The sequence below is a fragment of the Grus americana genome, chromosome 1 (genome assembly GCF_028858705.1).
Source record: "Grus americana isolate bGruAme1 chromosome 1, bGruAme1.mat, whole genome shotgun sequence".
NCBI classification, from domain to species: Eukaryota; Metazoa; Chordata; class Aves; order Gruiformes; family Gruidae; genus Grus; species Grus americana.
In genome coordinates, this window is record NC_072852.1 from 110,583,062 (window position 1) to 110,599,392 (window position 16,331).

The window sequence follows — 16,331 nt, forward strand, 5'->3', positions numbered from 1 at the left end:
ATTTTCTTGAAATGATATTCCCATTGTTTGTAACTCCAGAGGAATGGATGTACCGATGAACTGTGTTTTAAAATCAATACTATTATTTATACAAACAATGTGAAGACTCTGCGTCTAAAACTTGTAAAGAAACCCAACCTGAATATTCACATTTATTCTTGCTACTGAAAATATGCTCAAAAGAGGACAGTGGGTAAGAAAGTTGCCACAATTTGCATGTTAAATGTGTACTGTTATTAACCAGGGACATACAGTTACTGAAAAACAGGCAGACCCTTTCTGGAAGTTGTAGACCCCATCCTCTTTTCTAGGCAGGTAATAGTCTCAGCTTGTACCGTTTCCCGCTCCTTTTGCCCAGAGACCTGCAGGGGAGCGCCATTAGCTCTCTCCTCATTTGTCAAGGACAGTGTACCTTTGTCTTTTAAGGGGAATGGGGAGACAAGAGCAGGGTTTGTTCCTTTTGTGGTCCTGCATGGGTGGGAATCCAACATGCAAGTGCAACCGAGTAAACAGGTTATATGCACTGTAAAAATAATAGGCTGTGGAATGTGCTCTCTTTAAATATTTGAATTTTCAATTAAAAAATTGGAAATCTGTCATTGATGCACATAGGAAATGTCAGAATTTAAGTCCTTAAGATATGTTTTGCACATTGCTGGAGAACTACTATTTTCTTCTTGATATTCCTGAGTCATCTTTTTGGAGCTCTTCCTATAGAAGGAGTGTATAAATGTTCTTTTGTGTAAATTAATGTATCTCTGATATTTTGCTCTGGATTTTTACTCACGTGGTTAAGAGTATTTCAACATGGGAGACATTAATGAGAACTTTTTGTCTTGTAGGTATAATTCCAAATCTAATTTATGTTGTGATACCCACTATACCACTACTGCTATTGATACTGGTGGCTTTTGGGACTTGCTGCTTCCAGATGCTTCATAAAAGGTAAAATATACTTATCCAAAATGATCTTATAATGCAGAATTCATGTTTCCATTGACAAGCTATTCATACTGGAAGACCACTTAACATCTGTCCCCATATATGCAAATAAACATTCTTTTCATCTGTTAAAATCCAGGTAGTTTACAGCTGAACATTCACCATCAGGCTTTTCCACAATGCACTGAAATAGTTCCAGGTCTCTCCACGTATATTGCCACTAGGACTTTGTCTCTTTCTGAAGAAGGTGTCTTTGCTGACCACTTGATAGGCTGAACTAGTGGCAGCACTTTTACTTCACCTTTTCCATCATGACTGCCACCTGTACAGCATCTGGGCTTTGGGGAATAATACTGGGGTTCACACTGGTAGAGGGCAAACTCAAGGACTCGCCTCAGTTTCTGACAAAAAGTGCAGTTTGTTCCAAGGATGAACCTGAGGGGTCAGCAGCAGTTTAATGCTGTTTCGGTGCACATCCTATACATACAACAGATGAGCCACTGGAGCAGATAAATTGAAAACAAAAAGCAAAACCATGTTTTGAGCCACATACCAGTGCAACTCTTTTGTACATCATGTATCTGTCAAAGAAGATGCGTAAAGTAAATAGACATGTGTACATAGATGTAGTGTTAGTTGTATTATTATGCAAATAGGAAACATTTCAACCTATGAAACATGATATGTTTTGATCCAGGCTTTAAAACTCTTTGGACTTTTTATCTTTCTCAAAATGTGATACAGCAAGATATGGCAATGTATAATTTTTTTTCCTCCTAAATTAATCTTTCTGAAAATTTCAAGGACATCTTTCATTCTGCAGGTTTTTTCAGGAAGCGTTCTCAAGTTAATGTAATCCAGAGCAGTTTAAACTACAATATGTTTTATGGATAAATACTATTTTGGTAAAAACCCAGTAATAAACAGATTCACAAGCTGTTATCCCTCTTGAAGAGCAGGAATACTAGTAAGGGATATGACATCACTGGATTAGGAAATCAGAAAAAAAATTTCCTCCTTACTTTTAGTCTTTATTTTTTTGTGATTTTTATTTAGCATTTTCTACAAATAGCTAAAATAATACCTTATTTTAAGTGAGAAAATACTCCAAATGTCAAGTCTGCTTCTATCTGTATCACTGAGTGTACACCGATGTTCACAGCACTCCTTAGCGATGTGTCTCATTGAAACAAGTGAACATAAAGAAAAGATATTATGAGGTCCGCATCGTAAACTAGATGATTGTGTCTAAGTTATGCACTTTCCTATAAAGAAAAGGAAAATGTGCATTTTCCAACCTGTCTTATGGCAGGCAAATTCGTTGTCATGAAAGGTTGTATCCAAAGCTCCACGCTCGGGTATTAGAAGGTTGGAAACGCAGGGCAGAAAGAGTAATAAAGGAATCATGTATAACAGTAGCCATTACATAAGTAATCTAAATCTGGAACCCTTATTAGGATGGACCTGGATTTCTTGGTAAGTATGACATACGTGTTCATACCTTTTCTAGCAGCTCTTTCTCTCCCCAGAAAAGGTTCTTCAGCTCTTGAATACCCCTGGGAAAACAATGAGAGATTCGTGGCCCACTGAAATCAATAGAAATAGTAGTGTTGTCTTCAGTGGGCTTTGATCAGGCCTTTGATGCTATAGCAGTTCATCCAGAAGTAATTAATCTGAACTTCCAAGATTTAAAAATTGCATGGCACAGATACTGGAAATTCAGCTTGGAAGATTGTACTTTTTCTGTTAGCTGTTTAGTTTGGTAGATTAAATGATGCTACAAACAGGGAGAAAATGGATTTGAATCAAAACAAATTTTTTTTTTTTCAGAATGTTCATTTTGCATTGCACCAAAGCTTTTAATTAAAGAAAATAAAACAATTTTTCTTTTAAAATTCATTTAAATGAAAACAGGATATTCTGGTATCACCAAAAATGAAGTATTTTCTTATTTATCTTTTGAAACAGAACTTTGTTTTTATAAAATGTTTCCCAATCTATTTTCAGTTATACTTCCACATATGACCTATCTTGTGAATCGTTTTGGTTCATCACAAGTTCTGCAGTTCTTGGGTAAAAAGTGGTAAAATTACCACAGTTCTTGGGTAAAAAGCAAATCAAAAAAAGAGGCAACCACTTGAATTGATCATCTGGACACTGTAGAGCTTTAGGAAAGGGATTCTGTCCTGCTGGGGAAGGAGGGATCCCCAACTTTCCAAATGAACCTGACTTCTCATTCTTTTTTAGGCTTCCACACCATGGTGACCTTTCCTCTGAAAGCCACAATCCATGGCCAACCAGGACATGCCTAGCTTGAAAGGTCATGACTAATTTTGCCTGGCGTTGGGCTCTAAAAGGGTAGTAATGAGGCAAAGCAAAACATCTTCCCTGTAGCTACTAGAAATGATCAGCTCATTCATGCTTAGATGCTCTCCCTTTCATTTCTTCCAGGGAAGCAAGGAGACACTGCTTCAAAGACCCATCTCCATTATCATCTGAATGCCTTGCAGAAAGTTTAAATTCCAACCTGGTATATTTCTCAGTTTCTATGATTGCATTTGATGGTCAAAACAGCGATATGCTCAAGCTATTTATTGCATCTTCCTTACCTCTCTTACTAAAATCTGTTTCCTGAACCAGATGTATAGCTGTTGAAAATCAGCATAGGTTCGCTGAAGATGAGCTCATTTTATACAGCTAAAGTTCTGATCCAAGGTATTTAGAAATTGTTCCTGCTGTGTGGCAAGGACTCTCCATTCAAAGAATTTCATCATTAATTTACGAAATATGCCTGATTTTGCTGTATTAATCTGGAAGTAGTGAATGCGTTTCTTAAAGAAAGAAGTGCTGAAACTACTTGATTCATTGCAATTGCTTTGTTTATAGCATTGTGGCCTGATCTAAAGTCCACTGAACCAGTGGGAGTCTTTTCAATTACTCCAATGGGCTCAGGTACATAATGCTTTACTTTGTCGGACTTCAGAGGTAAGTCTGGAGGGACTAAAAACTACTGTACCGTCCAGCTCCCTCCACGTACATTTAAAATCAATTCAGGCTGACTTACATTTACACACCAGGAAGGGAGTAAAACTGAATGTATAGGACTGTTGGGATCTTGACTCTCAGGTTTCCAACTTACAGAATTACATAGGGCCACTTCTCCTCCTCTGGTTTTTGCTTAATTGGAAAAAACATCAGTATGCAATATTCTGGCCAGAGACTAAAACATTTTGATTGAAATGCAGCTGCAGTGGCTCATGAAGTGCCTTTTCTTTTCAGTAGACTGCAGTGCACTGTCATCTGCCATCTAAGTGAGGGAAACTGGTGCCTTGTGGTGGTCGTAGCAGAGATGCTAGTCATGTGGAAAGACTGGCCTCTCCTTACAGGGTACCTCAGGGCTCCCTGTAAAGATTAGAGTGAACGTTTTTGCAGTGTTGCAGGGCAAGTTCTTTTGGAGCCAGTTTTATCTTTTTTATTAAAAAACCCCTGCAAATATAAAAGCTACTATTGACAGTTTTGAATGAAAACTAGGCCTAAGGAAGCTTTCTACCAGTCATTCATTACTAGGACTCTGATTCATGTGCCATTACTTCATCAGAAGTTAGGTCAAGCCCTGAAGGGAAGAGGCTTTCCGGCGTACCAGTACACACTGGCACGCGTTAGTGTACTGCGGTCACGGGGTTGCAGCTCCAGGACGCGCGTGGGCAGGGTTGCGGTGGCCCCCCGGGTGGGTGGGCTGCACCCTGAGCACGTTGGACGTCGGCTCGGGGGCAGGCGTGTTCCCATCTCCCGTAAGCGCCCCCCAGACAAGGGAAGCGCCCAGCCTCCCACCACCCTGCTCAAACAGTGTCCACAGCCCTCCCTGAAAAGACCACTCTGTATGAGCAGGTGTGGATGAACGTGAACTGGAAAAAAAAAAGAACAAAGACAAAACCAAAAACCGGGCCAAGTCACTTCAGTTCATTGAAGGAGCGCTGGTAAGCAGGGTGGTCTGGTAACAGTTGCTTACCTCGACGCATCGCTGCGGTGCTATGCTTGGGGCAGCATGGGCACAACCCTTTTGTGGATGGGGAACCTGTGCTATGAGAGCAACAAAGATGGCCTTCAAAGAGGGGATGAAATACCCAGCTCTGATCACAAGCCTGAATCAGGACTGCTAAGGCACACATGCACTGAAAATAGTTTATATTTTTATTTTGCAGTAAAGGAAGAACAAAAACCAGTCCAAACCAGTCCACATTATGGATTTCAAAGACGCCTAGGAAGGACAGTAGCATGGAGGTATAATGACTCACTGACTGAAAACAAAGCAAACCCAACATTTTGCAGTCAGGCTGTATTATAATGTCGTCAAAGAACATTAGCTTGGAATGGCTTGAAAATGCAAAGGATCTACAAGGATGAACTGTAAGCTCCCCCTTGAGGCAACTGTTCAGATCATTTTTATATAATGTTGGATTATTAATTCAGTAACAAAATATGCCATGCTAAATAAAGGGTATGTGTTTATTTTGCTAAGAGATGCAAGTTAGCTAGTTGTGAGCAATGAAATGAACAGAGCATCTGAAGTTTTTATGGGGAAATATCTACAATGTATATCAGTTTTAAGACTGTTTGTAGTTAAACAAACCCTCTTTGTTTCCTTTAGTCTCTCATGCATTGTAACCTAGTTGATGTACTGTAAATGGAACTGACAATTTTACAGTGTAACAATTATTTATCTTTGCATAAATGTTTGATACAAAATATTTGTTTAGTATTTATTTGCATGCTTAACACAGTTTTTGATCCTCAGGCACACAAATTATTTTATTAAATATTAACATGTTCACTGGCAAAGATAGCCACGTTGATGTGACATCAATCTGATGCAGCAAAATTCAAGGATTCATAAGAGACATTTGATATCATATAATAAATCCACTTTGCCAGGTAATGACCATAACTTTTTGCAATATTGGTCCAAGGTCAACATAAATAACTTGGCAAGCGATACCTCATTAATGAGGTGTCCTTTGAAGGCAGCCATTAGTTGTTATTTAAGTAAAATATTTTTTATTTTTTCTGAGGAAAAAAAATGATATTACAATGGACAACAGTTTAAGATTAAAATTACTTGTTTCAGTAAATCTGTGTAAAAATGACACTAAAGATCATTTAAACATAGGTAATAGTTTGTTAGGAATATTGTAACATTGGATCAAAGAGAAGACAAACGGCTTTTCTTGGAAGTGGCACTAATAGATCGATCCCAACATTACTCAGACTATTAGCTAGAAAAGCTAATTTAGAAGTAACCCTGATGCATTTAAAGTCTTCTTTTAGAGTCAGTATTAACATCATTAATGTCCATTCTCCTTGGTTCCTTTCTGTGCCATAAGAATGGTTTTACCAGTCATTAGGGGCAGAACTTGGGGTGGTAGCAATAGCACTCTGGCTGATTTGTTGGTGACAGTCTGGTGCTGTAGCAGAAAGTTAAAGGGTTTTGCTGCAGTTGCAGCAAGAGTTCAAGAGCACGAGTTCAAGCTAGTTGGCTTTATATTAACACAGACTCAAAACTACCGCTGGGTAGAAGTTGGGGAGAGAGGGACAGAAGGAAAGTGTATTACTCTTTGGGTTGCCTGTACTGGGCTAACTGATGTTGACCACAGCTTTGAGTTCAGAGACAAATGTGTGTCAATTTTTCTGAGTAAAGAAAAAACATTTGAAACTTCAGTACCACTAATTGTGCAATACTATTGCTGAGGTACTATCGGAAGCATCTTAAAGTTGCTGTTAAGCTGTGTTTTTACTTCCTCTTTGAAGAAGCCTTCTGTAGTTCAGACTAAGTATTGCTATTCCTACTTAAAATATTCTGTAGCTTTTCCAGTCAGTCACAACTGGTTTCTCTGCTCAGTCTGTTACTTCGATTTCCTTTGTAGTGATTGCAAATAGAGAAAAATACTATGATCCTGCATGATCACCAAGACCAGAATTGTTTTCCTCCTGACTTAAGCAATACTTAACTCAACCGACAGCAAGAGATTCCTCTTTCTTGGGAACAGTTGTGGTAAAAAGAATTTAGTTCTTTTTTAATAGTCTTGATGGATTAACTCCCTTTAACTTAAAGATTAACTATTTTTACATACTTTAAGCTTCCAAAGGATGTGTAAAGGTGTAGCAACTGATATTATGATTAATGCAGCAGAAGTGATTTCCATGCAGCAATTAGGAGAATGCAAATACCTTCAGATGTCTGTCTTACGAGGTGAAGGCGATTGCTGGGCAGGTATCAGCGTGGACCAGTCTTAAACTCTGTGTGAAGGAAGAATGGAAAGTGGCATGCAATGCTTTTATTATAATGTACTCAGATTCTATATGTAAATAAGGATTATTGATTATTGGGATAAAATATTTCTATACCATATCACCTGCTTAGGGGAAGGAAATAGTTTCCTTCCATGTATTTCCTTCACTTAGGATGTTGTTTCTAGATACCAGGTAAACTCTAAAGAAACATAAGAATCTTATGTAGAAGACTGCAAATGGTGCACAGATTAAATTTATAGTCTCATGACTCCCACCTTTAAGTTGGTGATTCTTTTCCATGCAAAACATACAAATCCCATACATAGACAAATTATTTCGTCTTTATTTCCTTTCTTTCCATGCACAAAAGGGAGATAGGAGTAAGGGTAAAAGAGGAAGGAGGGAAAGATAGCTGTGTTGCATTCTTGCAGAGAGAATACCTAGAAATTAGAATTTATGGTGGTATTTCCTTTGGATTTTGTTGGGGCTTAGCAAATCCAGAAAAAGAACAACAGGTATTTATGTGACATGGTCCATTAGTGGCAACAGAATTGCTATTTAAAAAGAAAACCAAAACCCATAACAAAAAAACCCCCCAACCCTCTCTGTCCTTCATATTCACATAAAAATCTACAGAATGGAGAAAGGAAAGTGATTTCCAATTTCAGCTGACAGATTTCATCAACTAGAACCACTTTGTATAAGCTCGTTGGCTCACAGTGACCACATTCCCTTCTGCTCACTGCCTCTCTAAATCTCTTCCAAAAGGCAGCAGTAAGGTGAGGCGAGGAACTGAAGGATGAACAGGAAGCCTTAGCTGGTCCTCAGATGGATGGCATGGCTTCAGTTTGGCATTTTAAAAACATTATACTCCCACAGCCCCTATTTTCCCCAGGGAATAGATTTTTTTTTTTTCCATAGTGATCTTGGCCTTTTGCAAGCAAGAAGCATCTGAGAGAGAAAGCTCTTGTTTCCTTCTTTAATCTTTTAACCTTTTTTTTTTTTTGAGTGCAAGCAAGTGTAAATCAGCATCAAGCTTCCACCGTCTATTTCAAAGCACCATGGAACTGTGACTCAATTGAAGATAATCCATGCTGCCCACTTGTTTTAACATAGTAACAACTGGTTTCTTCACACCTTAACGTGCAGGCAACTGAAGTAATGGCTGCTGAATGAAGGCAAGAACGCGGTCAACTAAGGTTATATTAGCTTTATCTAAACATAAATTAGTTGAAATAAAGTGTTTAATTATACTAATCTATGTTATATATCTGTTTCTATACCAGAGTTTACAACAGGAATTTTTTTAGTCTGAGGGGATGGTTTATTAATGTGTACCTCAAAATACCTCTATGCTTTGCATTTTGGGAAGCAAAAAATACACATAAATAAGAGTACATTACTGTATTTCTGGGAAGCACATTTTCTAGTGACTGGATCTGCTTCGTAGTTGGCTCTTGTATTTCATTAACAGACTGAAACACCATTTACAATAGTGATGTATGGTAAATAATGCAGAAATCATGTCACATTTTAATTAAGCATTTTAATGTGATTGCTTCATCCGAATCAATTTATACTGTTAGCAGAATGCACTTTATTTTCAGTGGCTGTTTTCAAGTGAAGGAGAGTAACAGGAGCAGCAGTAGTCCACTAGGATTTGCAACTTAACATTTTAGTGTTAAAAACTGTGTAGTTTATATGAAAGAAGGTGTCTAAAACACCTTTTATCTTCTCTCTGGCTTAATTACATCTGTCTGTGTTCCTTGTGGTCACAGATGTATTTATAAAACTAAATCTTGTGGTTTGGACCTAGTCCTCTAATGCTTATGAAGACCTGAAAACAGTTTGGGAGTTGATATTTTTTATCAGTGACTGCCAACCCATGTTTGTAAGCTGCCCTTGTACCTGGAGCACTTCATATCTGCACTTAGTATTGTAAACACCGAGTGCGAGAGCTCCTTACAAAAATCGTACAGCTGTGTGCATGTGTGTAGATACACATACACAGTAAGTTAGAATGCATTTTGTATTTTCATGCACTACTCTGGAATTAAAAAAAAATATTAAATTCCTACACTAGGCTGAAAACAGAAATAAAGGAAAAGCATCATATTACACTAAGACACCATTGAATTTAAGGCATTTCAAAAAGTAGATAATTATATTTTAATAGAAACCTATTTAGAAAAGAGCTCAAGAGGATAAACCCCTCTTTTTTTCTTCTTATTCTTTCTAGAATGCTGTAACAAGCTATCGTGATAATTTTAATACAAAGCACAAAATTGGTATTAAAAGTCACCAGTACAGAAAAAGCAAGTAATATATCAAAGGACCCCTATTACTTTTTATTCACCAGGAATAGCCGATACTCATTATTGTCAGATGTTTTTAAAACCATTACTTTTTATGAGGAAGTTGCAGTATTGTGAGTCTGTGCTTGGGTGTACACAAGCACATATCTGTAATTGCTTGAATAATTGCCAAAACACTTGCCTTCAAAGAAAACTAAAAAGCTGTATTCAATCCTTATTTAACTCTATTAATTCCAAACAAATTACGCAGGAGAGAACTTTTGGCTTACATTCAATTTATTCATTAGAAAGCAGCATGATACATGATCAGCCTTTATGCACAATCCATAAACCTCATTCCAGGGCTTTTTCTAATAGACAAGACAGAATTCCCATAAGCCCAGTTTAAACTAATAACATATACCTTCATTTTCCTATGTGGTGAGATTACTGAGAAGAGTTTACTATGCATTGAAATGAAAATGCACATTGAAAAATACAGTGTAAAAACAGAAAAACACTGAAATTGACCTGAAATTAATAATTTAGACCATTTTTCAATAAAACATTTGCAAACTTTTTTTTTTTTTTTTTACTGCCAAGGCTTTGTAAAGCCCTCCACTATGTATTTAAAGCACTGGTGTTCAGAGTAACTGTTTCCCCATGGTCTCATATAAAAGAAAAAGTAAGATGATAAAACTATTTATTAACAAAACCACAGCATCTATTTTGAAATAGTGCTCTCAATTGGTAATGGAGTTCTCAATTATTAATATCTTCCTCCCCGAAATTTAAATATTTATTCAGTTTCTCTAACTGTGAGATTGGAATGCCAGTCTGGTTTACATCATGATACAATGGCTTACGTTCAACCTTTATTTCTATCATTAAAAAATATCAAGTTAATAGATGATTTTTTTGATCCAGTCCACAAACATGGTGACTCGAACATACACTCCTGGTCGTTTGGGAAGTGCACACTCGTAGCCAAATGATGTTACACCAACCAAAAACCATGTATTACCATCTTCAAACGTCAGAGGACCACCTGAATCTCCCTGCAATATGAAAGGCAAAAGTTAAAAGTGACAGTGTCAACTCTGAAGCAGAACCTGTTTCTGATGTTTTGTTTGTGTTGATCCTTACTCATAGACATTGTATCTCTATATGTCTTGGGCACCAGAAGCGAGATAAATATGAATTCTTGCATGTGGAAAAATTCTTGAGATAATCCATTTCCTTTCTTTCTATTTTTTTTTTTAAAGGATGTGATCTTAAGCTCTTACCAGTCGTTCAATAGAGGACTGGGTTTCAAACGATTTTTTTGCTTATTACTTTTACATTTGGCCCTTCCTCTTTCACAAAGCCTGCGTAAATGTGTAGGATTATTTTTTAGTTTAATCTATTCAGCCAAAATGCAGTGCTTATTTTCAGTCACCCCAGAGTTTCTGCAATTTCAGATTTAGAGAAAAAGATGGCAAGATTGCCAGAAGAGGCGTCCTTTTCTCACAGCTCCTTCCCAATAGCTTAGCAGGTGTAGCATTGCAATCGAGTGTGGGAGACCCAATTTGATTCATCCCACAGCCTGAGTGGAGGATGAGTCAGCCATGAGTGTCTTGTTTTGATGAGAAAGAAAACAATGGCTATTTTTTCTTTTCTGTTGAATTAGTTGAACCAGTATTATTTTTGTCTTCTCAGGGCCCTGCGAATGGTTCTTTAAGGGAGAGTTCTGCAAGTACTTGGCCATTAAAATTCTTCTGCCCATAACTCTAGAGCATCCTCAAAAGTTCAAAGGCTGTGACAGCAGCCTAAAGGCTAAAGCACTATCAAGACTCAATTGTTTGTCTTTGCTCATGGTTGAATGGTCATTGATCACAACGCTGGTCACTTGTATTCTATGTCAGCCTATGGTGCTACACTGCTTTTTTTTCAGTATGAGGTTCAGAAGGCAACAAGGAAAGAGGAAAGCGACAGAGGCTGAAGGAATGACATTTGAAATTAGGCATGCATACACTCCTCCTTCTAGACTAAACTAGCCAAACTCACTGCACCTGATGAAGGCTTAGGTTGTGAGGGCAAGGCAAGAGCAATTACGTGAGAGGACTCCTCATCAGACTTGAGGAGAACCAGCCAGTCTCCACGCCACAGACTCCATATTGGTGGAAGAAAAAATATGTGATGGCCAACTCTGGCTACACCTCCTCAAAGAGAAACAATGTGTTACAAGCAGAGCTGGAATGGATTTAAACTAGATCCCCAGGAAGCAGCATGAGAGATCAATGCAGAGAGGCAACCTCTCCAAAATACTGTGGCATCAACTTATAAAAGACTCCAGAGTCTACAGATTCTGGGAAAAAGCATTATTGCTCGCTCTCTCTCTCTCTTTCCATGCATGAACCAATTCTGAGACTTCAATCTATCTAGTATTTATTTCTCTGTACTCTGCTTTTCCCTAAGCACGTCTCTCTCTCCTTCATGGAATTATTCAGCAGTAATTATTCAAAGCTTAGTGCAGAAAATTTCCAGTCCTCATATTTATCTCCCTCCATGGTTGTTTATGTCAAGAGGTTACAAATCGATTTTTATCTTTTCAACTCGTATCCTGATAAAGTATTAAATGGGTGAAATACTGTGAGTAGAAATTACATTCATGGACAGTGACTGTCCTGGTTTTCATGACTGGAGGATCAGGGAGCATTTTATTCAATAATTAGATGTGCTGTATGCTAGCAGGGGAAATGAGCCGCTTGTACTTACCTGACAGGAATCTACTCCTCCGATGTCATATCCCGCACAGATCATATTCTCAGTAATACTATATTCTGGCATCTGTTGTTGGCATTTTTCATTTGAAATGAGAGGGACCTCTGCTTCTTGCAGTATATCTGAAGTGGGACCTGATGAAAATACAAAGTACGTTTACCCGCTGTAAATGAATATCCGATGTAATACATCCCACTCAGAACACTGATGGTTTTGTTCCTTTTCCAGCATGCTGGGCATGCTACCGAGCGGCAGGAAGCCCTTCCTCACCACTGTATTATTCAGGCTTCTACCCCTGTAACACAGTCACTGATTAAACGGTGCTCATTAACTGAATCCTGTCTTTCATTTGTGTAATGGGACAGAATTTGGTTATAATTAAATCAAAATTACTAAAATCGATGACTACGAACTCACTGTGGGGAGATCTAAGGGATAATTAAGGGCTTAGGAGCTTGGATTGTCCAATGTTTCCTCACTATTCATTGTGTAACTTTGATTGACTATTTCAAGTTTATATAAAAATTACTGTTACTAATTCCTACCCAAAATTTTAAATGCAATTTTATTCTGAAAATGTAGAAGCAAATTTGTACAAGTAACTGTGGAAGTGAAATGGCACGTTTATTATTTCACAGAGACTCCAAATCTGGAGCATGGGATATACAAACAACATACATTTCGCACTACGGTCAGTATGCTTGATTTCTGGGGAAAATCATTTGCACATTGTCAGAAAGACTAATCTTCCTCCTCCCCCACCCAATATCTGGAAATAAGATGTACATATTTCATATTGAGAAAAGCAGTTATCATAACTTCCAAGGAGATGCAATAAGTTTTTTCATAATTTAATGATCTTAGATATGTATATTTTTTTAACAAATATAACTCTATTACTTTGCTTTAGAGAAGAAACAGTGGGGGGAGATAATTCCCAAATTTTCATATGGAGGAGCACCCCTCTAAACTATTTGACCCTAACAAACCCTGTGGAATCAGGAGCAAGCTTTCCCTCTCGGCTTCATGCCTGTCATAACTTCCCAAGCAGATGACCCACCTTCATTGACAATACTACCCCAGCCAGCAATGGAACAGTTAATTCCTGGTAAAAACTGTTGATTTTCTTCTGGTAAGCAGATAGGTTGTATGTAATCTGTGAATGAGAAACAAGCAATCAACCTCTTCCTTGTATTCAGGTTTTTATGAAGTCATATAAGAAAATGTTCATTAATTCAAACCCGCTGTTGGGGCAAGGAAGCACTGGGCTGACTCCAGAATGATTAGGTTGTAAAAGATGTACAGGCACCCCATCAGCCTCATATGCTTAACACAATTAGAGATTTGCACAATAGGGTAAATCTGTTTTATGGCAAAATAACAGCTCACCTGTATATTGCACTTTGTATTGAAGGTGCATGAGAGCAATATCACTATCTTTTGTATGCTTCATGTAATGAGGATTTATAACTATTTGATCGATGTTTTGAACTACTGTTGAAAGCTGTGCCATATCTGATTGGTCATACAAGCCAAGAACTGCTTTCCATTGAGATGGTTTTAGTTGCCTCCTAGAAGTTGCAAGGAATACTCACAGTTATGAATGATTAATGAAAGTTTTGAAAAATATGTTAGGTAAAATGCTAATCTTTAACCTCACGTTAATTCATAGCACTTGCACATTTTGTCAAAATAAATAGAATGTAGTGGATGTCCTTACAATTTTGTGATAGTAATACTATCTTAAACATCCACACTAGATGTGTAGAAGTATGTGGCTGATTTTTTACGTTAAGTTTACAATGCATTATTTATGAAGAATTAATGAGACAGTAGTGCAGAGGAGAAACATACATTAACTAAATTATTATGGCTTTTTAAACGCTGCGAAGAATACTGCTGACTGCCCACCAGGCAATTAATATCCGTCCCAGTTAGAAAATTATTATGGAATATCTAAAGAATAATAGGTCTACAATGTCATTGGAAATGCTGCAGCTCATAAACTCAGAAAATTGGTCTCTTAATTTTTTAATCTAAATCGAGAAAGATATGCTAAAACAAAATATGACAAAAATCCGCATTTTTTGCTGAGCTATGCATGCTGGTTTGAGGCTGTATTTTAAGTTAGAATTATTTTCTATTTTTTAATCAACGAGTTCATAGTTTCAAAAATATGTTTTCAGCCTGATTTTTGTGCTCATTTGGTTTCTGCGGATCTTTTAGTTTGACATCAAGAGGTTATCTTGTTCTAAACTAGGAGTGTTTAAGTTAAATGCTCAGAATTCAGGTGTGAAACTGCAAGCTCCCATTTAGGAAAACTCCAGCAAAATCAAGATGATAAAATGAGATTGAAGTGAAAATAGAAAGGAGATTTAAGTGAAAAGGAAATACCAAGACAGGTATGGATTTATTGTGTGAAAACTAAGGCAGATTGATCCTTCTCATGTCAGTGTCTTTGTGTGGAATATAGCTCCTGTCATGCAATGAGGCAGCTTTAATGTTTGGCATAGTCTCCACTGCCTTACTACTTAGCTATTTATAATGAAAGCTCTACTGCAATTTTGAATATTAATGTTTCTTTTTTTTGCCATTCCAGTTTCTAGGTATCTTCTACAGCACTTGTTTTTATTATAGATGTTATGGAAGCAAACCCTGGAAAATATTTAAATATGCATCATTTCTTTGAATGGTACAAATAACACCATCTAGAGGATATCCAATATTGCCTAATCAATGCACATAAATCAAGATTCATTCCAATGATGCACAATAAATCTCGATCAATCTATGATAATATACAGGAGGAACAGACAACACTGAGTTTACCTTTATGAGGTATGGTGTCATCCTTTATACCACTGGCAGAGACTCAACTAATTAATGGAGGCCCACATTAATTACAGGTTAAGTGCAAATGCTCAGTATTAATACCATATATTTAAAGTGCAATTCCTCATTGTTCAGAAAATGCTGCTTAGTTTCCATGAATCTCTGCTTTAAAGTAAGGACTAAGGGTTGAGCAGAAAGTAAAGGAGCCTTTAGCTGAGCCCCCAAGTGATTCAAAACACAGTAATTAAACAGTGAGCTAATTGTTACTTTTTTATATCAGTGTCACAAATTATTCATAATCTGATGCCTCCTTAGTGAACCTGTACATAAACCAAGTGTTTCATCATCATTAATATCAAAAAGAAAAAACATGGCATGCATGTGGTGTGGCCATCTCAGCTAGTTGGAAAGATGCCCTGGAGTCACTGGAGAGAGAGAGGCACTTGTGAATTTATATTAATTTCATTCTAAAGTAAACATCTAGAAACCCTGTAAAAAGTGCCGCTCCCCAGTGATTTCAGTATGATCCTTTGAAAGTGTGTTTTGCTCTATACAGGATTGGTCGATGGCTCAGGTCATACTTCAGCCCAGCTTTACTGACAGCTATCCACCATTTGGATACTTGCATGTCGTGGGAGTATCAGAATGCGTTAGCTTGTGAGTGCAGTGACCATTACCCATATACACAGTGTGCTGCTGTCACCAGCCATTCATCGCTGACAAGGGAAGCTCCACAAACAGGTCTGGAATTAAAATGGAGTGAAACTATCCAAGGCCAAGCCTCTCTTCTGGCATCACTTCCACCTACAATCTTTGTTTGATTGTTCTCAGTTACCAGGTATTTTCCACAGGCTAAAATAAAATAAAAATTAAAAAAAGAAATTAAAAAAAATTTGTAGATTTTTAGGGTGATATAGCATCTTTTATTAGACTAGCTAATATTCTTGGAAAAATAGGCTTTGCAGTATCTGAACTGCTATTCAGAAATACTGTTACTGTGGAAAAAGGTTTGGTGTTTTATAGCTGAAATCAAGATGTCACTTTATAACTGGGATTTAGATGTGTTCTTTCCTCACACCTTCTGGATTTTTTATATATGTGTTTTCAGTATAGACCCATCTCTAGTGTATACTTAACTTTGAAAACAAGTGAAGACTATGAATTTTCCTGTGTTTATATTATTACGAGTCTAGCTTTTATAGTCCATTCCCT

The 16,331-nt window shown here is 37.3% G+C and overlaps 2 protein-coding genes across 5 annotated transcripts in view; one reads left to right on the top strand and one right to left on the bottom strand.

The window, feature by feature from the left end:
• CHODL (chondrolectin) overlaps positions 1 to 8,373 on the top strand; it is a 33,106-nt gene extending 24,733 nt beyond the window's left edge. For 2 of the 4 annotated variants that reach the window (XM_054837356.1, XM_054837366.1), the window contains 2 exons: positions 843 to 945; positions 5,145 to 5,758. In XM_054837356.1, coding sequence (XP_054693331.1) covers positions 843 to 945; positions 5,145 to 5,229 — 188 coding nt within the window. In that variant the 3' untranslated portion in view covers positions 5,230 to 5,758. Of the gene's footprint in view, positions 1 to 842; positions 946 to 5,144; positions 5,760 to 6,863; positions 6,992 to 8,239 lie in introns of those variants that run through there. The other 2 variants (XR_008578678.1, XM_054837343.1) reach the window with 2 other exon arrangements.
• Positions 8,374 to 10,426: 2,053 nt separating this feature from the next.
• TMPRSS15 (transmembrane serine protease 15) overlaps positions 10,427 to 16,331 on the bottom strand; it is a 60,131-nt gene continuing 54,226 nt past the window's right edge. The window contains exons 23-27 of the mRNA XM_054837332.1: positions 15,797 to 15,971; positions 13,677 to 13,858; positions 13,348 to 13,443; positions 12,282 to 12,421; positions 10,427 to 10,582 (exon numbers count right to left, since the gene is read on the bottom strand). Of these exons, the coding sequence (XP_054693307.1) occupies positions 10,427 to 10,582; positions 12,282 to 12,421; positions 13,348 to 13,443; positions 13,677 to 13,858; positions 15,797 to 15,971 (749 nt within the window). The remainder of the gene's footprint in view (positions 10,583 to 12,281; positions 12,422 to 13,347; positions 13,444 to 13,676; positions 13,859 to 15,796; positions 15,972 to 16,331) is intronic.